Source organism: Anolis carolinensis, chromosome 4, assembly GCF_035594765.1.
Source record: "Anolis carolinensis isolate JA03-04 chromosome 4, rAnoCar3.1.pri, whole genome shotgun sequence".
Lineage (NCBI taxonomy): Eukaryota > Metazoa > Chordata > Lepidosauria > Squamata > Dactyloidae > Anolis > Anolis carolinensis.
In genome coordinates, this window is record NC_085844.1 from 114587875 (window position 1) to 114608394 (window position 20520).

General features: G+C 39.9%; 1 protein-coding gene across 3 annotated transcripts in view; it reads right to left on the reverse strand.

Annotated features, from left to right (window-relative positions):
* Positions 1 to 20520, reverse strand: part of pign (phosphatidylinositol glycan anchor biosynthesis class N) — a 195807-nt gene that overhangs the window by 61473 nt on the left and 113814 nt on the right. For 2 of the 3 annotated variants that reach the window (XM_062977650.1, XM_008116866.3), the window contains exon 29: positions 18330 to 19401. The exons of the other annotated variant lie outside the window; for it this stretch is intronic. In XM_062977650.1, coding sequence (XP_062833720.1) covers positions 19278 to 19401 — 124 coding nt within the window. In that variant the 3' untranslated portion in view covers positions 18330 to 19277. Of the gene's footprint in view, positions 1 to 18329; positions 19402 to 20520 lie in introns of those variants that run through there. 3 annotated transcript variants of the gene reach the window in all.

Below are 20520 nucleotides of genomic sequence, written 5' to 3' on the forward strand. Positions count from 1 at the left end.
TGCATCTGCAGTGATCTTCACGCCTAGAAATATAAAGTCTGTCACTGCCTCCACGTTTTCTCCTTCTATTTGCCAATTATCAATAAGTGTAGTTGCCATGATTTTGGTTTTCTTGACGTTTAACTGCAACCCAGCTTTTGCACTTTCTTCTTTCACCTTGGTGATAAGGCTCCTCAGCTCTTCCTCACTTTCGGCCATCAGAGTGGTATCATCTGCATACCTAAGGTTGTTAATGTTTCTTCCAGAAATTTTAACTCCGGCCTTGGATTCGTGAAGCCTCACATGTCGCATGATGTGTTCTGCGTAGAAGTTGAATAGGGAGGGTGAGAGGATGCAGCCCTGGCGTACTCCTTTCCCAATCTTGAACCAGTCTGTTGTTCTGTGGTCTGTTCTTACTGTGGCTACTTGGTCTTTATACAGATTTCTCAGGAGACAGACAAGGTGACTTGGTATCCCCATACCACCAAGAACATGCCATAGTTTATTATGATCCATGCATTCTATTCTATTCTATTCTATTCTATTCTATTCTATTCTATTCTATTCTATTCTATTCTATTCTGCTTCTATTCATACCCCATTGTTTATCCTACAAATTATCCAAGGTGATTTATACAATACACCTATTTTATTTTCACAATAACTCTCTGAAATAGGTTACACTGAAGAATCGGAGACTTGTCCAAAGTCACCTGGTGAACCTAAAAACTGAATGGGATTTGGATTGGCCAAGTCCCATTTTAACACCACTGCTTTGCCATGCTGACCACAGGGAAGTGACCTAAAATGAACATTCTGATACCTTGGATCCTTAATAACTTTTTACACAAACTTGACTGCCATTCTAGTTGTCTTCTACTGACAATATGGGGAGAAGATGCCATCTTGTTCATTGCATCAAGCAGCAGTCTCTTGGCTCTGTTGTGTGTATGCATATATTTGTTTGTATGCATACATATGTGTGCATCTCATCAATCTATCAATCTTTCTTTCCAGACCTGTCAAAAACTCCAGCATCAAAACTAATTTGCTTTTCCTCTTCCTTTCCATTTTTTCCTCACTATGCCCTTTGCTGACTACTGTTTCCCAGCTTTGTTTTCCCTTACTCTTCACGTCCAGTTCATACATCTTGCCCTTTACCTTCAAGGTTCAATGCAGCACTGTTCTTCTTTCATCTCGGGCTGTCACTTCCTCCCACGCCTAGAGACCACAGTTCTTCCTGAATTTAATTCCCTTATCTATTTTTCACCACTGTCATCTTGTATGTTTTCAGACAGGTTTGGACTCTTCTTTTCTTCTCTCATTCATTCCTCTGGTTACAGGGGAGGGTAACCAGAGGCACTCCAAGTGGCCAGCTTCTGGTCGAAAGAAATCTAGTATAATGCCAAGTTTTAAACTTTGTTTGTATGTTTTAAAAATATATTATGACTGTATTTATATATATATATATATATTTCGTGTCAGGAGCAACCTGCGTTGCTTCTGGTGTGAGAGAATTGGCCGTCTGCAAGGACATTGCCCAGGGGACGCCCGGATGTTTTGATGTTTTACCATCCTTGTGGGAGGCTTCTCTCATGTCCTCGCATGGAGCTGGAGCTGATAGAGGGAGCTCATCCGCGCTCTCCCCGGGTTCAAACCTGGCAGCCTTCAGGTCAGCAACCCAACCTTCAAGTCACAAGGCTTTTATCCCCTAGGCTACAGGAGGCCTTGATATAAATACAATATAAATTGTATTTATATCAATTTGCTTCTGACATGATAAATCAGGGGTCCCCAAACTTTTTAAACAGGGGGCCAGTTCACAATCCTTCGGACCGTTGGAGGGCCGGACTATAGTTGGCCACCGAGCAATAATAATAAATAATAATGATAACAACAACAACAACAACAACAACAACAATAATAAAAAAGAGGGTTGGAAGAGACCCTTTGGGTCATTGAGTCCAGTCCCCTTTTGCTTTTGTGCACTGAAAGCACAAGCAAAGCACCCCTGACAGATGGCCACCCAGCCTCAATGATAATAATAATAATAATAATAATAATAATAATAATAATAATCTATATATATAAAATGATAAAGTTGTTTGCGCAGTGACTATAACAACAAAACTAAACATCCCAGAAATACGAAATTTGGCAACACAATGCAAAAGGCTTGCCTCCAGGTTACAACAACACAACCACACCACAAAACCACAATCCAGACCCACAAAACTCACAACAACGCATCATGCGATAACAACACAACTAAACGTCCCAGAAATACAAAACTTGGCAACACAATGCAAAAGCCTTGCCTCCCAGTTGTAACAACACAACCACACCACAAAACCACACAGGACCCACAAAACTCACAACAACGCATCATGACTATAACAACACAACTAAACGCCCCAGAAATACGAAACTTGGCAACACAACGCAAAAACCTTCCCTCCAGGTTGTAACAACACAACCACACCACAAAACCACAATCCGGACCCATAAAACTCACAACAACGCATCGTGACTATAACAACACAACTAAAAGCCCCAGAAATACAAAACTTGCCACACAACTAAACGCCCCAGAAATACAAAACTTGACAACACAACACAAAAGCCTTTTTCCCAGTTGTAACAACACAACTACACCACAAAACCACAATCCGGACCCACAAAACTCACAACAACGCATCGTGACTATAACAACACAACTAAACGCCCCAGAAATACAAAACTTGGCAAAACAATGCAAAAGCCTTGCCTCCCAGTTGTAACAACACAACCACACCACAAAACCACACTGGACCCACAAAACTCACAACAAGGCATCATGACTATAACAACACAACTAAACGCCCCAGAAATACGAAACTTGGCAACACAACACAAAAGCATTCCCTCCCGATTGTAACAACACAACCACACCACAAAACCACAATCCGGACCCACAAAACTCACAACAACGCATCGTGACTATAACAACACAACTAAACGCCCCAGAAATACAAAACTTGGCAAAACAATGCAAAAGCCTTGCCTCCCAGTTGTAACAACACAACCACACCACAAAACCACACTGGACCCACAAAACTCACAACAAGGCATCATGACTATAACAACACAACTAAACGCCCCAGAAATACGAAACTTGGCAACACAACACAAAAGCATTCCCTCCCGATTGTAACAACACAACCACACCACAAAACCACAATCCGGACCCACAAAACTCACAACTGTGCATCGTGACTATAACAACACAACTAAACGCCCCAGAAATACAAAACTTGGCACACAACTAAACGCCCCAGAAATACAAAACTTGGCAACACAACACAAAAGCCTTGCCTCTCAGTTGTAACAACACAACCACACCACAAAACCACAATCCAGACCCACAAAACTCACAACAATGCATTGTGACTATAACAAATACAAAATTTGACAACACAACTCATCCACCTCCCCAATCCCTACATTCACACTTGGCCTCCAAAAAAAACAATTACAATAATAACAATGACAACAACAACAACAACAACAACAACAACAACAACAACAAGAATCAACACCATCACAGGCAAGAAACAGCCAGGCACTGAGGCTGAGAGGCCAGTCAGTGCTACACTGGGCCTCCAAAAAACAATACAGGAGCATCTAACTTGTCCAACCTTCATGACCACTACAACAACAATAATAATAAACACCTACACAGGCAAAACAAAAAAAAGACTATTGTACCACAATAAAAATATAAACCGCACTCAGCAGAATCAGACATTACAACTAACAACAAACCAAAGACAACAGGGATCTCAAGCAATTATCAATCAACACAAAAATTGAAGAAGGTAACAGACTTCAAATACTACTACTAATGTGAGTATAAAGAAGGTGGAGGTCACAGCATAAATACAACCTAATGTAGACTGACCAACACCACCAGACTAAGCCACAGCAACGCGTGGCCGGGCACAGCTAGTAATAATAATAATAATAAAGAGGGTTGGAAGAGATCCCTTGGGCCATTGAGTCCAACCCTCTTCTGCCTTTGTGCACCAAAAGCACATGTAAAGCACCCCTGACAGATGGCCACCCAGCCTCAATGTTAATAATAATAATAATAATAATAATAATAATAATAATAATAATAATAATAATAATAATAATAATGGTTGTAAGAGAAGAAGAGACCCCTTGGGTTATTTAGCCCGACCCCCTTCTGCCCTGGTGCTGTGGGGGCCAGATAAATAGCTTCGATGGGCCGCATCCGGCCCCCGGGCCTTAGTTTGGGGACCCCTGCGATAAATAAATCGTTCATCCCTGGAGAGTTTAAAACAGGGCTCCTCAATTTTTTAAGCAGAGGGCTGGTTCACGGTCCGTCAGACTGGTGTGTGGCCAGACCATAGTTTGAAAAAAAATTGGGACATAATCTGGCAGTGACTAATGTTAAGTCCCATGGCCAATGTCTAAAATTAAAATCCACTGATTTCAGTAAATCCAAATATGTTTCTAGATCTGAATCCAATTCATGATATGGCTCTACTTAGAAATGAAACATATTCCCTTTTGGTTTCATCTCCATCTTAACCATAATTTAGTAACTTATGACATTGGTTTATGGCAAACATTTTTTGTCACATAGTTTGTTGCCCTAATTCCCTTTGCTACAAGTTCAAACAAGCTGCAAATGCCATCACTCACAGCATGTAATCAGTAGCAAAGCCAATGAATTAAAAATGCTTTGGATCCCGTCCTTTGCCCTTTTATGGGAAGAAAACTCACAGGCAAAGTATAATGTCATTCGAAGCATTTCAGGATTCTGTGCAGTGTTTGAAATTCAATAAAATGTACTAAGTTATTCAGAAAACATCAAATGAAGGGTCATCTGAGCTGATACATCTTTATGAAGAAAGAAACTAGAGAGCAAATCTTCTGTTATAATAGTGAAAACCTAAATGATTTCTATCCAATGCAACATAGTTTGGAGACTTAAAAAGGGAACACACAATTTAAAAGTCAAACTCTGTAAATTTTGATTTCTTGTTATTGTGTTTATTTATTTATTTATTTACAGTATTTATATTCCACCCTTCTCACCCCGAAGGGGACTCAGGGCGGATCACATTATACACATATAGGGCAAACATTCAATGCCCATAAACACATCAAACAGAGACAGAGACAGACAGACGCAGAGGCAATTTAACCTTCTCCTGAGGGGATGTTCGATTCTGGCCACAGGGGGGAGCAGATGCTTCATCATCCACTCTGACGGCACTTCCTCATTCCAGGTCGTAAATTAGTTAAACTTGCCTCCCCACTTTTATAAGTGGTACCTTATTTCCTACTTAATAGATGCAACTATCTTTCAGGTTGCTAGGTCAGCAACGAGCAGGGGCTATTTTTTATTTTTAATTGACGGGTGCTCACCCCGCCACAGGCTGGCCTCGAACTCATGACCTCATGGTCAGAGTGATTTATTGCAGCTGCTCAACAGCCTGCGCCACAGCCCGGCCTCTGACTTGAAGACACACAGTCCTTTCATAGGGTTTTCTTGGGTGAGTTTTAGTCACAGTTTGCCATTGCCTTCCTCTAACATCAAAAGACTGTGACTTACCCAGTCACTCACTGGGTTTACATGGCTGAGCATGAATTTGAACCCTGGCCTCCCATTGTCCTAGTTCAGCTCTCTGAACTGTACCATGTTGGCTGCCAGGTTGGTATTTATTGATATTGGTAACAATAATTTTTAATATTTTGCTAGTAAATCTTGATGCATCACAAACTTTGGGCTAACAACAAGATTGAAGAGTGAGAGTGTCAAGTGCTGATCTGGAATTGGGTGGTTCGAATCCACATTCACTGGTGAAACCTGCTAGGTGACTATGGGTCAGTGATTCCCCTTCCCACCACCCCAAGTCTGATCAGTCTCACCATGTTGCTTTGAGGATTGTGTGGGTGGAAAGAAAGCCACTGACACCACATTGAGTTTATTTTACAAAAAGCAGGATGTGAATGTAACATATGCATTATATTTATCTCAACAAGGTTTGTTGTAATCTGCCTTCAAGTTGACTTTGAGTCACCCTATCCTCAACAACTCTGCTCAGGTCTTGCAAACTTAAGCATTGTTTCCTCTATTGAGTCTATCCATCTGTAAGGTGGTCTTCCTCTTTTCCTACTGTTGTGACTCAGCATCAGCAGACTGAAGATGAGGAAGGGGATTCTGGGTTTCAGATGCAGAAGCCAGATGATGGGATGCAGGATGAATTTCAGGATGATGGCATGGGGATGGGAATTATACAGGCTGGTTCAGAAGAGCAAGAAACACAGCTTGTGGATGAACTCTTGAACCAGCCTGTCATAGATAACAACCAGGGAGATATTCCCATGGGAACTAATGAGCTGGATTCGTCTCAGGCCCCTGTTTAGGTGCAAGATAATGATTTAGTTGGCCTTGAGGAAGTGCCATTGCTATCTAGAGCAGATTGTTTGCAATGAAAAGGAATGCCTCAGCTTCGCCGCAGCCTGAGATTAGCTGGAAAGCGGGATGCCTCTGAAGGAAAGAGAAATGCATTTTTGGGTTGCTTTTAAAACTGCGTGTTGAGAGACATATCTTTGTCAAAGCAAATTCTCGCTTCATCAGAGTGGATGTCTATGTCTTCCTGCCTTGAACATTCTCCTGTTCCTGGATCCTTGTAACCTGTGGACCTTTGTTCCTTTGGGTAATGGACTCTTGTTTTTGCCTATAGACTATTGGATTTACTGACTCTTTTTACAACTACTTTGTGAACTTTATTCTGCCTGCTTTGATATATATTTGCTTTCGCTCAATAAAACTACAAAAGACTATCTTCTGTGTGTGACTTGGTGTCAACAGCAAGGTGAACTATTCTGAGGTGTGACACCTACTGCCTTTTACTTTAACAAGCATTATTGTCTTTTCTAGTGAGTCATGTCTTCTCATGATATGGCCAAAGATGACAATGTCAGTCATCTTGGCTTCTAGGAAAACTTCAAGCCTATTTACTCAAGTAGTTATTTGTCTTTTTTTAGCAATTCATGGCATTCTTAGGAAGTTTCTCTCAAGTGCCACATCTCAATTGAACTGATTTTTCCCCTATCAGCAACCATTTATTGCCTAGTCCATCACAACAATGAGCAATCATGATAGTTCAAAGACAGAAGTAAAGACCAGTGCTAGGAATTCTGGACAGGGCAGAATCCCCTTTTTGGAATGTGAATTGCTATCATGATGATGATGATAACAGCCATTTATTTATATAGCGTCATATTTATATATGGGGCGGGGAACCAAGAAAACAGTTACCTACTCTCTGGCTTACAATCTAAAGACAACACACAAGGAAAAGGGATGACACAAGTCTCCATATCCCTGCCAGCAAGATGCCAGAGCAAGAGATCATCCCTGCAAAGATAGCAAAGCTTATTTTCATCCAGTCGCTTCTTGCTAGGAAACTAGCCATTACAGAAAGCAGTCAGCCCTACTGTTAGAGTGTTCACCAAAGTGAAGTCAGTTGCAGATGCTGGGGAAAGAAGTAAGGCACGGGAAGGTAGAAGTATATGAGTCATGCGTCCTGCCCTGCATGCTCTATGCTAGCTTGCTGCAGTGGGGATTGTTGTCCTAGTGTTGAAATAAAAATCCGATGCCCGGCTGGCTGGGTTTGAAACATAGCAGAGGTGTTTTGTTTGACATAGCAAAATATCTTAGTTAGACCTAGATATTTTGGGGAGCACTGCCCATGAATTGTGTATGTGTGTGTTTCAGTTCTCATGATCTACAACTTCTGCAAGGATATAAAACTGAGGCGCACAGCCCTGCAAGAAGGCTATACTGTAGATATTATATTTAAATTTGCCATCTGCTTACATACAACTAGGAGCAGCTATGTCAGTAGGCAAAATTAATCAACTACCTCAAGCAGCAGATACTGGAGAGCAACACAATCAGTACCCCAGCCATTATTTTCTGTTGGAGGACAGAACTGTATACTTGTCTTGTAGTCTCTGAACTAACCTGTTGCCTTTAAGATAAGTGGGGCATCCTGTTTCCACTGGTATTAAAAGAGTCCCCATGGGGAGATGGTGGCGGGGTATAAATAAAGTTTTATTATTATTATTATTAAAATTCAGTTGCTAGTCAAATTCATTTCACTGCTTAGAACTCACCTTAAATGTATGGAAACACCATCTTTGTCCTTTGCCTCAGGTATCAAAATGTCTAGAGACAAATCTGCCTACAATGTAATGTAACACTTAAATGAAATTCAGGCACTTCTGCTTAATTAGTTTGTACACCTATTTTTTTTAAATTAAAAATGAAAAAGAAATTGCATGAAAAGGCTGTATTGCTAATACAGTAGAGTCTCACTTATCCAAGCCTCGCTTATCCAAGCCATTTTTGTAGTCAATGTTTTCAATATATCATGATATTTTTGTGCTAAATTCGTAAATACAGTAATTACAACATAACATTACTATGTATTGAACTACTTTTTCTGTCAAATTTGTTATATAACATGATGTTTTGGTGCTTAATTTGTAAAATCATACCTAATTTGATGTTTAATAGGCTTTTCCTTAATCCCTCCTTATTATCCAAGATATTTGCTTATCCAAGCTTCTGCTGGCCCGTTTAGCTTGGATAAGTGAGACTCTACTGTATGAACAAAGCAAAAACTATGAGCTAAACAGAAAGACTCGAAACAACATCATCATAGAATCATAGAATAGTAGAGTTGGAAGAGACCTCATGGGCCATCCAGTCCAACCCCCTGCCAAGAAGCAGGAAATTGCATTCAAAGCACCCCTGACAGATGGCCATCCAGCCTCTGCATAAAAGCCTCCAAAGAAGGAGCCTCCACCACAGTCCGGGGCAGAGAGTTCCACTGTCGAACAGCTCTCACAGTGAAGAAGTTCTTCCTGATGTTCAGGTGGAATCTCCTTTCCTATAGTTTGAAGCCATTGCTCCGCATCCTAGTCTGCAGGGCAGCAGAAAACAAGCTTGCTCCCTCCTCCCTATGACTTCCCCTCACATATTTATAAATGGCTATCATGTCTCCTCTCAGCCTTCTCTTCTGCAGGCTAAACATGCCCAGCTCTTTAAGCCTCTCCTCATAGGGCTTGTTCTCCAGACCCTTAATCATTTTAGTCGCCCTCCTCTGGACGCTTTCCAGCTTGTCAACATCTCCCTTCAACTGTGGTGCCCAGATTTGGACACAGTATTCCAGGTGTGGTCTGACCAAGGCGGAATAGAGGGGTAGCATGACTTTTCTGGATCTAGACGCTATACCCCTATTTATGTAGGCCAGAATCCCATTGGCTTTTTAGCAGCCGCATCACATTGTAGGCTCATGTTTAACTTGTTGTCCACAAGGATTCCATATTCGCTTATCCAATGTTCTGCTGGCCCATTTATGTTGGATAAGTGAGACTCTACTGCAACTGGTAGTAGTTTTCAGGGAATGAAGGTTTTATTTTTGTTTGCTGCGGGAATGCTAAAAAAGATTAAACTGTGTTGCCATAAACAGGCGAGGCGCCGAGATCAGCTCCCGCTAGCTTTCATGTCGAGCTGATTTTCATAGTGGGAGGCACCTTCCAGTTACATGTTCCTGAAAGAATGAAAGTAATGAAAGAACGGATGAAATGGAGGGAAATGGTTTCTGCGCACAACTCTAATCACCATTTCTCACTACTTTTAATTTCTGTTAAATGTGCATGCTTGTAACTCTGGGGATGTCAAATCTAGGACCACCTGCCATCTGCGAATAAAATCTGTGCTCTTATCTTCATTCTTACATGTCTTCATTGGGTCAATCTGAATTTGGCATGCCAGGGCAAACCCCAAGATTTTGGTCAATTTAATCATACTGTAAAACCTTTTTTTAAAAAAAAGTATACCATTAATGTATCAATTTCCCCAACTGGTTACGATCTAGCATATCAAAAAGGGAATTTTTAAAGTTACAATCCACTCTTTTGTAAATATGATCTTATTTTCTTAGGTGAGGCAGTTCTTCTCATGTCTTATAGGAGGAACACTGTTTTGTATGGTTAGAACTGGACTGTATGGAAGGAACGTTGCTTGTGCAACACTCCCTTGTTTTTCCCGTATGCTTATTTGCTATGTAAACATAACATCTCTACAGTACTGCTTCTAACAAAAACACAAAAGACCTGCTTGATAACTCCCAAGTATCGCTTGTATTTTATTTACTTAAAATTCAGCCTGCCAAGTTTGGCTTGGCTGTTACAGACTTACTTTTGTTTGGGAGCTTTTTAAGAAGACTCAGAGGCTCTGCTCCAACTAGAATGAGTAGTAACTAAATTCCACTCATATTAATGCACTGCATTACTCACAATTGACTTTTATCCAGCTACTGAGAGTGCCTCCAATCGGATGTCCTCATCACTAACCTTAGCCTAATCATGACCAGAGCTACCGCAAGATATTTTGCTGCTTTCTAGATTTCTTATTTTGGGTGGTGGTGAGGATGAATTTTTCTTGTCGTTTTTACCAAGCCTTTCTGATCTACTCCCAATCACTTGGAGATCTACCAGATGGAAACCTACTTGCTCGCATCTGTACTTGAAATCACATTGAATCTAGCTGAGCAAGGCTAAGAGTCATTTATTTATGGACTGTATAGTACAACCCCCACATCTGGGGGAATGTATTACAGGATTTGGTGTAGATACATGAAACCAGCTAACTTGTGAACTCTCTTGAACAAACCTCTGGTGGGAGCATACTATAGTTTTACTGGTGAACATAGGAAATGACTTGATTGGACACTTCTGTAAGCACTGTGACTCCATAGTCAGCCTTTGGTGGAAGTGTATAGCATAGAATTGCCCTGAGGACATAGAAAACACCTAGAGATGGCATATTTTCTCAAATGTGGGTAAATCAACTCTGCCCTATTCTATCTAGATTCTTTGTATACTTTTAGATGTGTCTCAGAATTATTTACAGCCTAATTTTGTGGTTAATGAATCAGTGCAGGAAAGGGTTTTCCATAGAGATGATAACACAGAAACACTTGCTAGAACAGAAATTCCTTTTCCAAATGTTGTTAAATACTAGTGTTGTGCATTTGTATGGAATCTCTGTTTGTGTTGTGTAGTTTCATTCGTTTTGTCTCATTTTTGTATTTGCTACTGTTTCCGAAAACAGGGCACCTATAAGAATAGAATTTTCATCTCACTTACAAAAAAAATAAAATTTTCATGCCATTGGGCCGGGCTGTGGCGCAGCTGGCTAGTAACCAGCTGCAATAAATCACTACTGACTGAGAGGTCATGAGTTCAAAGCCCAGGTAGGGTTAAGCCCCTGACCATTAAATAGCCCGGCTTGCTGTTGACCTATGCAGCCCCGAAAGACAGTTGCATCTGTCAAGTAGGGAAATTTAGGTACGCGGGAGGCTAATTTAACTAATTTACAACACCATAAAACTGCCAGCAAAACACGAGGAAAGGAATGAGGAAGTACAGCCACTAGTGGACGGTGAAGCAACAGCTCCCCCTGTGGCCAGAATCGTGAAGCTGGAAAAATGTTAAATGCCTCTGTGTCTCTCTATACTGTATGTTTTTTTGTCTGTTGGCATTGAATATTTGCCATATATGTGTTCATTGTAATCCGCCCTGAGTCCCCTTCAGGGTGAGAAGGGCGAAATATAAATACTGTAAATAAATAATAATAAATAAATTGGTGGTAATGGGGGGGCTTCTGGTGCTCACCCCCCACTCAGATTTTGGGCTAGAGGGGTGAAAATCGCCACACACAGAGGAAAGGAAAGGATTTTTAAAAAATAAAAAAGGCAAACAGCCAGGCAAACCCAAAATCCCAGTCCCAATGCCCTCACCAGAAAGGCGAGGCACAAAAGGAAATCAGAAAAAATACCAACAAAAGGCCTCTGGTTAGATAAGCTCGACAGAATTTATAACATGGACAGATTAACATATTTAATGAAAGAAAACAGAGGCAAACCAATAAAGAGTACAGATTGGAAAAAATACGAAGCATATAGAAATTTAGCAATGGATTAAAAGAAACAAAAAGAAGAAACCCGCGAACTCAAACTAAAATGGAGACCAACAAACAAGAATAGACAATTTAAACATTTGAATACAACCATGAAGAGTAGAAAACGGAAGACCAACTTTACCCTCATTACACCTTCTCACTTTCTCTCTTCTCCCCATCTAGCTTTTCACACATTTTTTTCTTTCCTCTTTTCTCTTCTCTTTCTTCCCCCTTTTTTTCTTCCCCATTCATATCCACCTACTCACTCATATATACAGTAGAGTCTCACTTATCCAACACTCGCTTATCCAACGTTCTGGATTATCCAACACATTTTTGTAGTCAATGTTTTCAATACATCATGATATTTTGGTGCTAAGTTCGTAAATACAGTAATTACTGCATAGCATTACTGCATATTGAACTACTTTTTCTGTCAAATTTATTGTCTAACATGATGTTTTGGTGTTTAATTTGTAAAATCATAACCTAATTTGATGTTTAATAGGCTTTTCCTTAATCCCTCCTTATTATTTATTTATTTTTATTTACAGTATTTATATTCCGCCCTTCTCACTCCGAAGGGGACTCAGGGCGGATCACATTACACATATAAGGCAAACATTCAATGCCTTAACATAGAACAAAGACAAGACAAACACGGGGCTCCGAGCTGGCCTTGAACTCATGACCTCCTGGTCAGAGTAATTCATTGCAGCTGGCTACAGCTGGTTACTCAACAGCCTGCGCCACAGCCTGCGCCAATATATAATGAATATATTATCCAACATATTCGCTTATCCAACATTCTGCCGGCCCATTTACGTTGGATAAGTGAGACTCTACTGTATCTTTTATGTAAAGCATTTAAAATCGGAATAAAAATAATAATAAAAAACATATATCACGCACTATTAAATACCCTGTGTTCTGTTACTCATATTGCTACTGTTGCACTATGAATTCACAAAGGAAGGGAAATCTACAGGACTGGGTTTTTGCAGGTTTTAAAAGTTCTCCATCTGCATGTTCGCAGACAAACAAAACTGACGAGTCTCTATTACAATTAAGGTAATGCATTCCCTTCCAGCAAAAGAGAATAAGGGGATTGGCGTCCCTTTTCTTACCACTAATTGTTTTAGCCTTAGAGTAAACTACACTGTTTATATGCAAAAAGAAGAGGTACGTGATTCCACAACACAATCACATAGACTGGGTAAGGATGTTTAACTGGCTGAATCCTTTCAGTTCTACTGCTGGAGAATTTCCAAAACAAGTCGGCCCAAAGGCTTTTGCTAATTCTCACCCTGAAGACATCAGGAATAACATAGCCAATCAGGACCTTCAGTAGGCAATACATAAAATAGCCCTGAAGAGTGTTTTCTAGTAATAGAGCTAATAAATTGGTCAGAAGGAGTCAATTGAGGTTGCTGGCATGTAACCCAGCTAAAACAAAGCAAATGGAATTAGCAAACTAATCTTAGGAAAGCATGTTATAGAACTAGAGAGAAGACAGAGTAGGAACCAAGCCCATTTTGCTAATCCATGTGCTGTTTACACAGTACGCACATTAGTAGGCAGAGAGATGGCAATGTCCTAAAGGTCATCTTATTTCTTTGTTCTAGTCTGCTTTATGTTTTGGAGGAAATATTTGGAAGCTTTGCACTACATAGTCATACTGTTTTCTTCTTATATCACTCTGACACCGCAGCTTGTATATTATTCAGAATTTAGGATTAAATGTACTCTGGTGCTGAATTTCCTTCCATACGCCTACAACCTTTGGAGCTACTTGAAAACCTCCTCCAGAAGGTTTCTCGTCATCTGGAGCTCTTAGCCAAAACAGTGTAGACCAGGGGTCCCCAAACTAAGGCCCGGGGGCCGGATGCGGCTCTCCAAGGTCATTTACCTGGCCCCCGCCCTCAGTTTTATAATATAATATTTTTATATCAGTTTTAATAATATAATATATTGTATATACATATAATATTGATAATAATCTTATGTTATACAATATAATACTAATAGAAATACCATATAATAATATTAATTATATGTTATATATTACATATTATATAATAGTATAGTGGTATAGTTCAATATAGTAATATATAATGCTAATATTGTGCTATGCTAATAATATAATATATTGTATGTACATACAGCTGCTCTGAGTCCCCTTCAGGGTGAGAAGGGTGGGATATAAATGTAGTAAATAAATGCAGTAAATAAATAATTAATTTTAGACTTCGCCTCGGCCAAAGTCTGACATGACTTGAAGGCACACAACAACAACAACAATCCTAATTAACTTGACTATCTCATTGGCCAGTAGCAGGCCCACACTTTCCATTGAATCCTAATAGGTTTATGTTGGTTAAAATTGTTTTCATTTTTAAGTATTGTATTGTTCTTTCGTTGTTGTTGTTGTTGTTGCACTACAAATAAGACATGTGCAGTATGCATAGAAATGTGTTCGTATTTTTTTTTCAAATGATAATTCGGTCCCTCAACAGTCTGAAGGATTGTGGACCGGCCCTCTTCTTAAAAAGTTTGGGGACCCCTGGTGAAGACTATCTCCTTCATGAGAAAGAGCTTTGTACTTTGCACTCACAAGGAGATAGGGGATTTTGTGGGGATTTGATGAAAAAGACAAAATAAGATAAGTTTGTATCCTTTTTGGTAAGGCTGCTTGCTTTATCTGAGCTGTCTGTAGTTTGCTTGTGTGCTTTTCACAGGAGCTGTGTGCTCTGCTTAAGAATACAGGTGAAAGGCTGCTGCTAGAAGTGATGTGCTGATCTGGTCAGGTGGATCTACCAGCCACTCAATCTATATTTGTTCCTAATCCATGCACATTTGTGAAAGGAGCTTACTAAAAGGGAGAATAAACAGGTGTATTTCATGTATTTCATATTTCAGGAGGTTGGACTGGATGGCCCATGAGGTCTCTTCCAACTCTATTATTCTATGATTCTATGAAACTGTCAAATGTGATGAGGTCCCTATTCAAAATGGGCCCCTCGTCTGCAATGCAAATAAAAATGACCCAGGATTGCATTTCACTGGGGCATATTTTACTAAATAGACTCCTGTTTATTAGCCTGCAGAAGAGAAGGCCGAGAGGAGACATAATAGCCATGTATAAAATATGTGAGGAGAAATCATAGGGAGGAGGGAGCAAGCTTGGTTTCTGCTGCCCTGGAGACTAGGACGTGAAACAATGGCTTCCTCACTGTGAGAGCTGTTCAGCAGTGGAACTCTCTGCCTCGGAGTGTGGTGGAGGCTCCTTCTTTCGAGACTTTTAAGCAGAAACTGGATGGCCATCTGTCGGGGTGCTTTGAATGCAATCCCTTGCGATTTTTCTGCTTCTTGGCGGGGGTTGGACTGGATGGCCCATGAGGTCTCTTCCAACTGTATGATTCTATGGTTCTATATATGCATTTAAAAAGGCCAGGAGGGCCGTGTTATTACAAATATAATTATAAACAATGAGATATGTATTTTGAGAAAGGTGCAAGATTTGAACTATGCTAATTTTTCTGCATGAGAAAACAGAAAACTATACACTCAACAATTGAATTATTGTTTGGAAAAGACAATATCATAGCCCAAAGCCCATCTGAAACACTTCAGCTATTCAGAAAAGCAGCAATGGCTCTTAATGAATAGGAACAGAGGAAGGATGCCTACAAGAAAATAAGAAAGATTATGAAATGCAAAAGTCAGAGCTTTGCCTCATGAAAGATTATGACAGGTGGACCACAAACCCCATCCAGACCACAAAGTACAAAAATGTGAGTGTGGAAACACATGTAGGAAGCAACACAACCAAATACTCCATTTGTTATAACAACAAACTTGGCTCAAAGTTTTTAAACATTATTTCTTGCCACATAGTTTGCCCACACAGGAAATGGCCTCTCACTTGCAATGATAGGCAGGAAGCAACTTATAGTATATCATCAGGCTCACTTTACTGCATAAAAAGTATTTAACCACTTAAGTATAGCATGCTATGCCACATTATTATCCATTATTAATTTGTTATCCTCTTGGAATTCTTCCTGCTCCTGTAGGAGACAATAATATTCCAGTATTTTCTTATACAGTACTAGCTTGGGGACCCAACGATGCCCGGGTCATTTGAGAATGGTATTATTTGTCTTTTAATGTTATGTATTCTGTTTGGAGTGGGTGAACTACAATTCCCAGAATTGTGTGGTGCAGTACTCTGTGGATGGGGTGAACTACTGCAATTTCCAGATTCCTGGGGTAATTGTCCCAAAATATCTATCAGTATTCACAGTAGGCAATATTCAGTCTGTGTGCCAAGTCTAGATTCGTCATTGGCTGGGTTCAGTGGTCTTTGGACGGAGGTGAACTACAACTCCCAAAATCAAAGCCCCTTCCCACAAATACCTGCAGTATGTTCTGTAGGTCATGAGGCTTCTCTGTGTGAAGTGTGGTCCTAGTGCATTGTCGGTGGGGGTCAGAGTTAATTTGGCTGCAGGTGAACTATAACTCCCTTTACCCCAAACTTGTCCAATATGTTGTATTGGTTATGGGGGCTCTGTGTGCCAAGTGTGATGCTCATTCATTGCAGGTGAACTATAAATCCTAGTACCTACTACTCCTGAACTTCCAGTTCAGTTCCGCTCCAAACCCACCAGTAGGTGAACTACAACTCCTGTATATTCCCCAGAAGGAGTGACAGTGCTCTGACTTGATGCAGTGTGAACTACAACTTCCACCATGTGGAGTCAATCCCTAAACTCCTCCAGTAAGTTTAGTTTTATTTTAATTTTTATTGTAATTTTTAATCTTGGATGACTTTTAATTTGATGTAAACTGTGTTTGTGATGTATATTGTAAGCCGCCCTGAGTCCCCTGATGGGTGAGAAGGGCGGGGTAGAAATGATGTAATAAATAAATAAATAAATAGTTGCAGCTCAGTTCTGCTCTGTTCGTTATGCAGAGAGATTGGAAAGGAAAGGATAGTGGGCGGGGCCATGCAAATTCCACAGCAATGGAGAACCCTGGGATGCCTGCCTGTGGTGGAAGAAAAAGCAAAATCTAGAAGGAAATTGTCCCTAAATGAAAGCATTCCTTGGGTGGTGGGCTGTAGACATTGGCAGGGTTTGGGCTGCATTTTCATGGCGCTCGCTGTAACCACAATGTCAGTGGAAAAGAGTGACTTCCTAGATTTTGAACCCTGGGAAGTATAGCTTGTTTGTGGAGGCCGGAGGCTGTCTGTGTGAGCAGACATCCGTGCCACATACAAACATACGGGTTTTCGCTTTTATTATGCATTTAGATTTGCTTAGATTGTCTGACAGATTTAAAAAGTTGTGTTTTCTATTATATTTAAAAGAAATGAAACCATGTGTATTTTATATAGTAAAGGTTTTCCCCTGACATTAAATCTAGTTTTGTCTGACTCTGGGGGTTGGTGGTCATCTCCATTTCTAAGACAAAGAGCCAGCATTGTCCACTGACACCTCCAAGGTCATGTGGCCGGCATGACTGCATGGAACGCCATTACCTTCCCGCTGGAGCGGTACCTATTGATCTACTCACATTTGCATGTTTTCAACCTGCTAGGTTGGCAGAAGCTGGGACTAACAGCAGGACCTCACCCTGCTCCCTGGATCCAAACCGCCGACCTTTCAGTCAGCAAGTTCAGCAGCTCAGTGGTTTATTCTGCTGCATCACTGGGGACTCCGTATTTTATATAAGTATGCTCTATATCAGTGTTTCTCAAACTGTGCCCCTCCAGATGTTTTGGACCTCAGTTCCTAGAAATCCCAGCCATCTTATCAGCTGTTAGGAATTGTGGGAACTGAATGAACATTTATCAAGTATACATTTCTAGCAAATACTGGAAGATTTACAATAACCAGTAATTACTATTAGAGACTCAGAGGCAGTAAAATATGTAAAATTGTCGCTAAATTGCTTTTTGCTTAACCATATTCTGTTCAGTTCTTTGTTGCTGCTCATTCACCATAGGCAGACCAATTATCAAATGTATTACAGCATTTAATATAGCAAGGACAGAAGCATTTAGTGGTAGGTTATGGTTGTAACTTCAGCTGGATGCACACTACACACTTTCACTTACTCTAGTCTAAATGTTGGTAATTTCCATTGGGCAGCCCCATGAAGTCGTCTAGGCAAGATATAAATATGGCAAACAATATCTTTTGATGTTGATGTTCAAGGTGCGTTTTTTAAAGTCTATTATATTAAAAATGACGCATTCAACAGCAGCACAAGGTAAAATTAACATGCAACATTTTCTTTCAAAACATGATTTATTTCCCAATAAGGCCAGAGGAAAGAACTTTCAAATAACTTTTTAGTTAGCACTAAATCAATACTGAGGCACCACTGCCCTAAACCCTTCAAGAGTCAAAATGAACAACAATGGCAACCCAATGGAAACATTCAGTGGATGACTGCAGACATTTTTGGTCAATATATTAACCATGTGAAGCCTCAAACTTTTAATATTATATGGGACCCATTTTGCAGCATTTCAGTGCTTCATTCCAAATCAAATCATTTAGATTGTTAAAAGATTTTAATGACCTATTTTTTTTTTTGCAAGGGTCAGTGTGTACCTTTTGTAATTCTGTACCTTAATTTATTGTTTCTGTTTTCTTTAATCAGATTATGTTTAGTCCATAATCATTGTCCTGAGGTGAAGAAATTATAAAGTGCCCAAGAAGTCGTGCTTGCTCTCTTTCACTCTACTAAACAGTAGAATTCCAGTTTTAGTCTTTGATCATTAAACACAAGTCATTAAGCTTGGTCTTCGCCTTGGAAGAGATAAACATTGCCTGTAGTAAATCTCAGAACACACAGATCTTTTTGCACATCAGTCCATTCATTATTTGGTCCAAAGGCAGGCACAGGTTTTGAGGGACAATAGCAGAATGTTCACTGGCTTTCCAGGTCTTGGCACTTTCAGGTAAAGTTATAGAGCCCATTGCCTTCCCTGTCACCCATCTCAATCTCAGCCAGAACTCATCTTTAACACTAAAATAGCTCATTAAAGTTATTCAGGCTTTGGCAGAAGGCTTATGGCTATGTTCCTTCCCCTTCTTCTTGAAAACCGACCAAACAAGATTCAATTCCAAAGAGAATGGGGGTCTGTAGCTCCAGGCTCTTTAGGAGTTTCTAGCTGCCAATCTCACAATTTTATGTGAAGGTTCCAAAATATGGACATCTCAGTCATCCGTCACAACAAATGATGCTTCATGTCTTCCCAATGGCTTAGTCTCTTCGTGGTTAGTAGCTGGGCCATCCCACTTAAGAGCATCAAGAAGATGGTGATGGACATCACAAGAACATAATGGCTAATGCTGCAACAAAGAGAAAGTATGGGTGAAATGGATGCATATTACAATGTGAACAAAGCTAAAAGAAAATACTTATTTACTTATTAAAGGAGTGATGCATAGTACAGTAGAGTCTCACTTATCCAACATAAACGGGCCAGCAGAATGTTGGATAAGCGAATATGTTGGATAATAAGGAGGCATTAAGGAAAAGCCTATCAAACATCAAATTAGGTTATGATTTTACAAATCAAGCACCAAAACATCATGTTAGACAACAAATTTGGCAGAAAAAGTAGTTCAATATGCAGTAATGCTATGAAATAATTACTGTATTTATGAATTTAGCACCAAAATATCACGATATATTGAAAACATTGACGACAAAAATGCGTTGGATAATCCAGAACGTTGGATAAGCGAGTGTTGGATAAGTGAGACTCTACTGTACTAATAATACAGCAATACAGACAGAATACACAGTAAGGTTTTCTTTCTGAATATGTAGATTTTAATGTCTCAGAGAAGTTGGTAAGCTTTAAGTGTCATGGTTACCTAAACCATCCTGTCATCCTGTCCTGGATTGCTACCAGACTACCACAGATACACTTTGAGCACATCAGTATAAATGCCCTTAAGCAGTCCATGTGTTGTCATCCTGTGTACTTAAAAACCTTTTAATAGTTGCTACATCCTCAGTTAGACTCTCAGAAGTGATTTCTTTATTTCTCAATTAGGCTTTAATCTGTGAACTACCAAACAAGGGAAAATGGCCATAATTACACATAAAGCTGAGTCAGGACTACAAAGAACGCGATTACATCCAAATAGGGTCAGAGATGCTACCATAACAACTGGACTGTTCATGTACATACATTACTCTCTGTAACAGGATTTTCGTTCCTGGGTTATAAATGTGATTTCCTAATTGGTTGTGTCATAAGCAATGTAAAAGTTTTATTAAATGGCAAAATACTTTGTTTTGTGAGACATCCTGCAACACATTTTGCTATAGCTTTTCAATGAATATCTCATAGAGTCACACCTAATACAACATAGTTTGTGGCAGCTACCAAAACAAAGTTTCTGGAGTAGAACAACTACTTTCAAAGTAAGTAACATACAATTAAACAGGAAATAGCA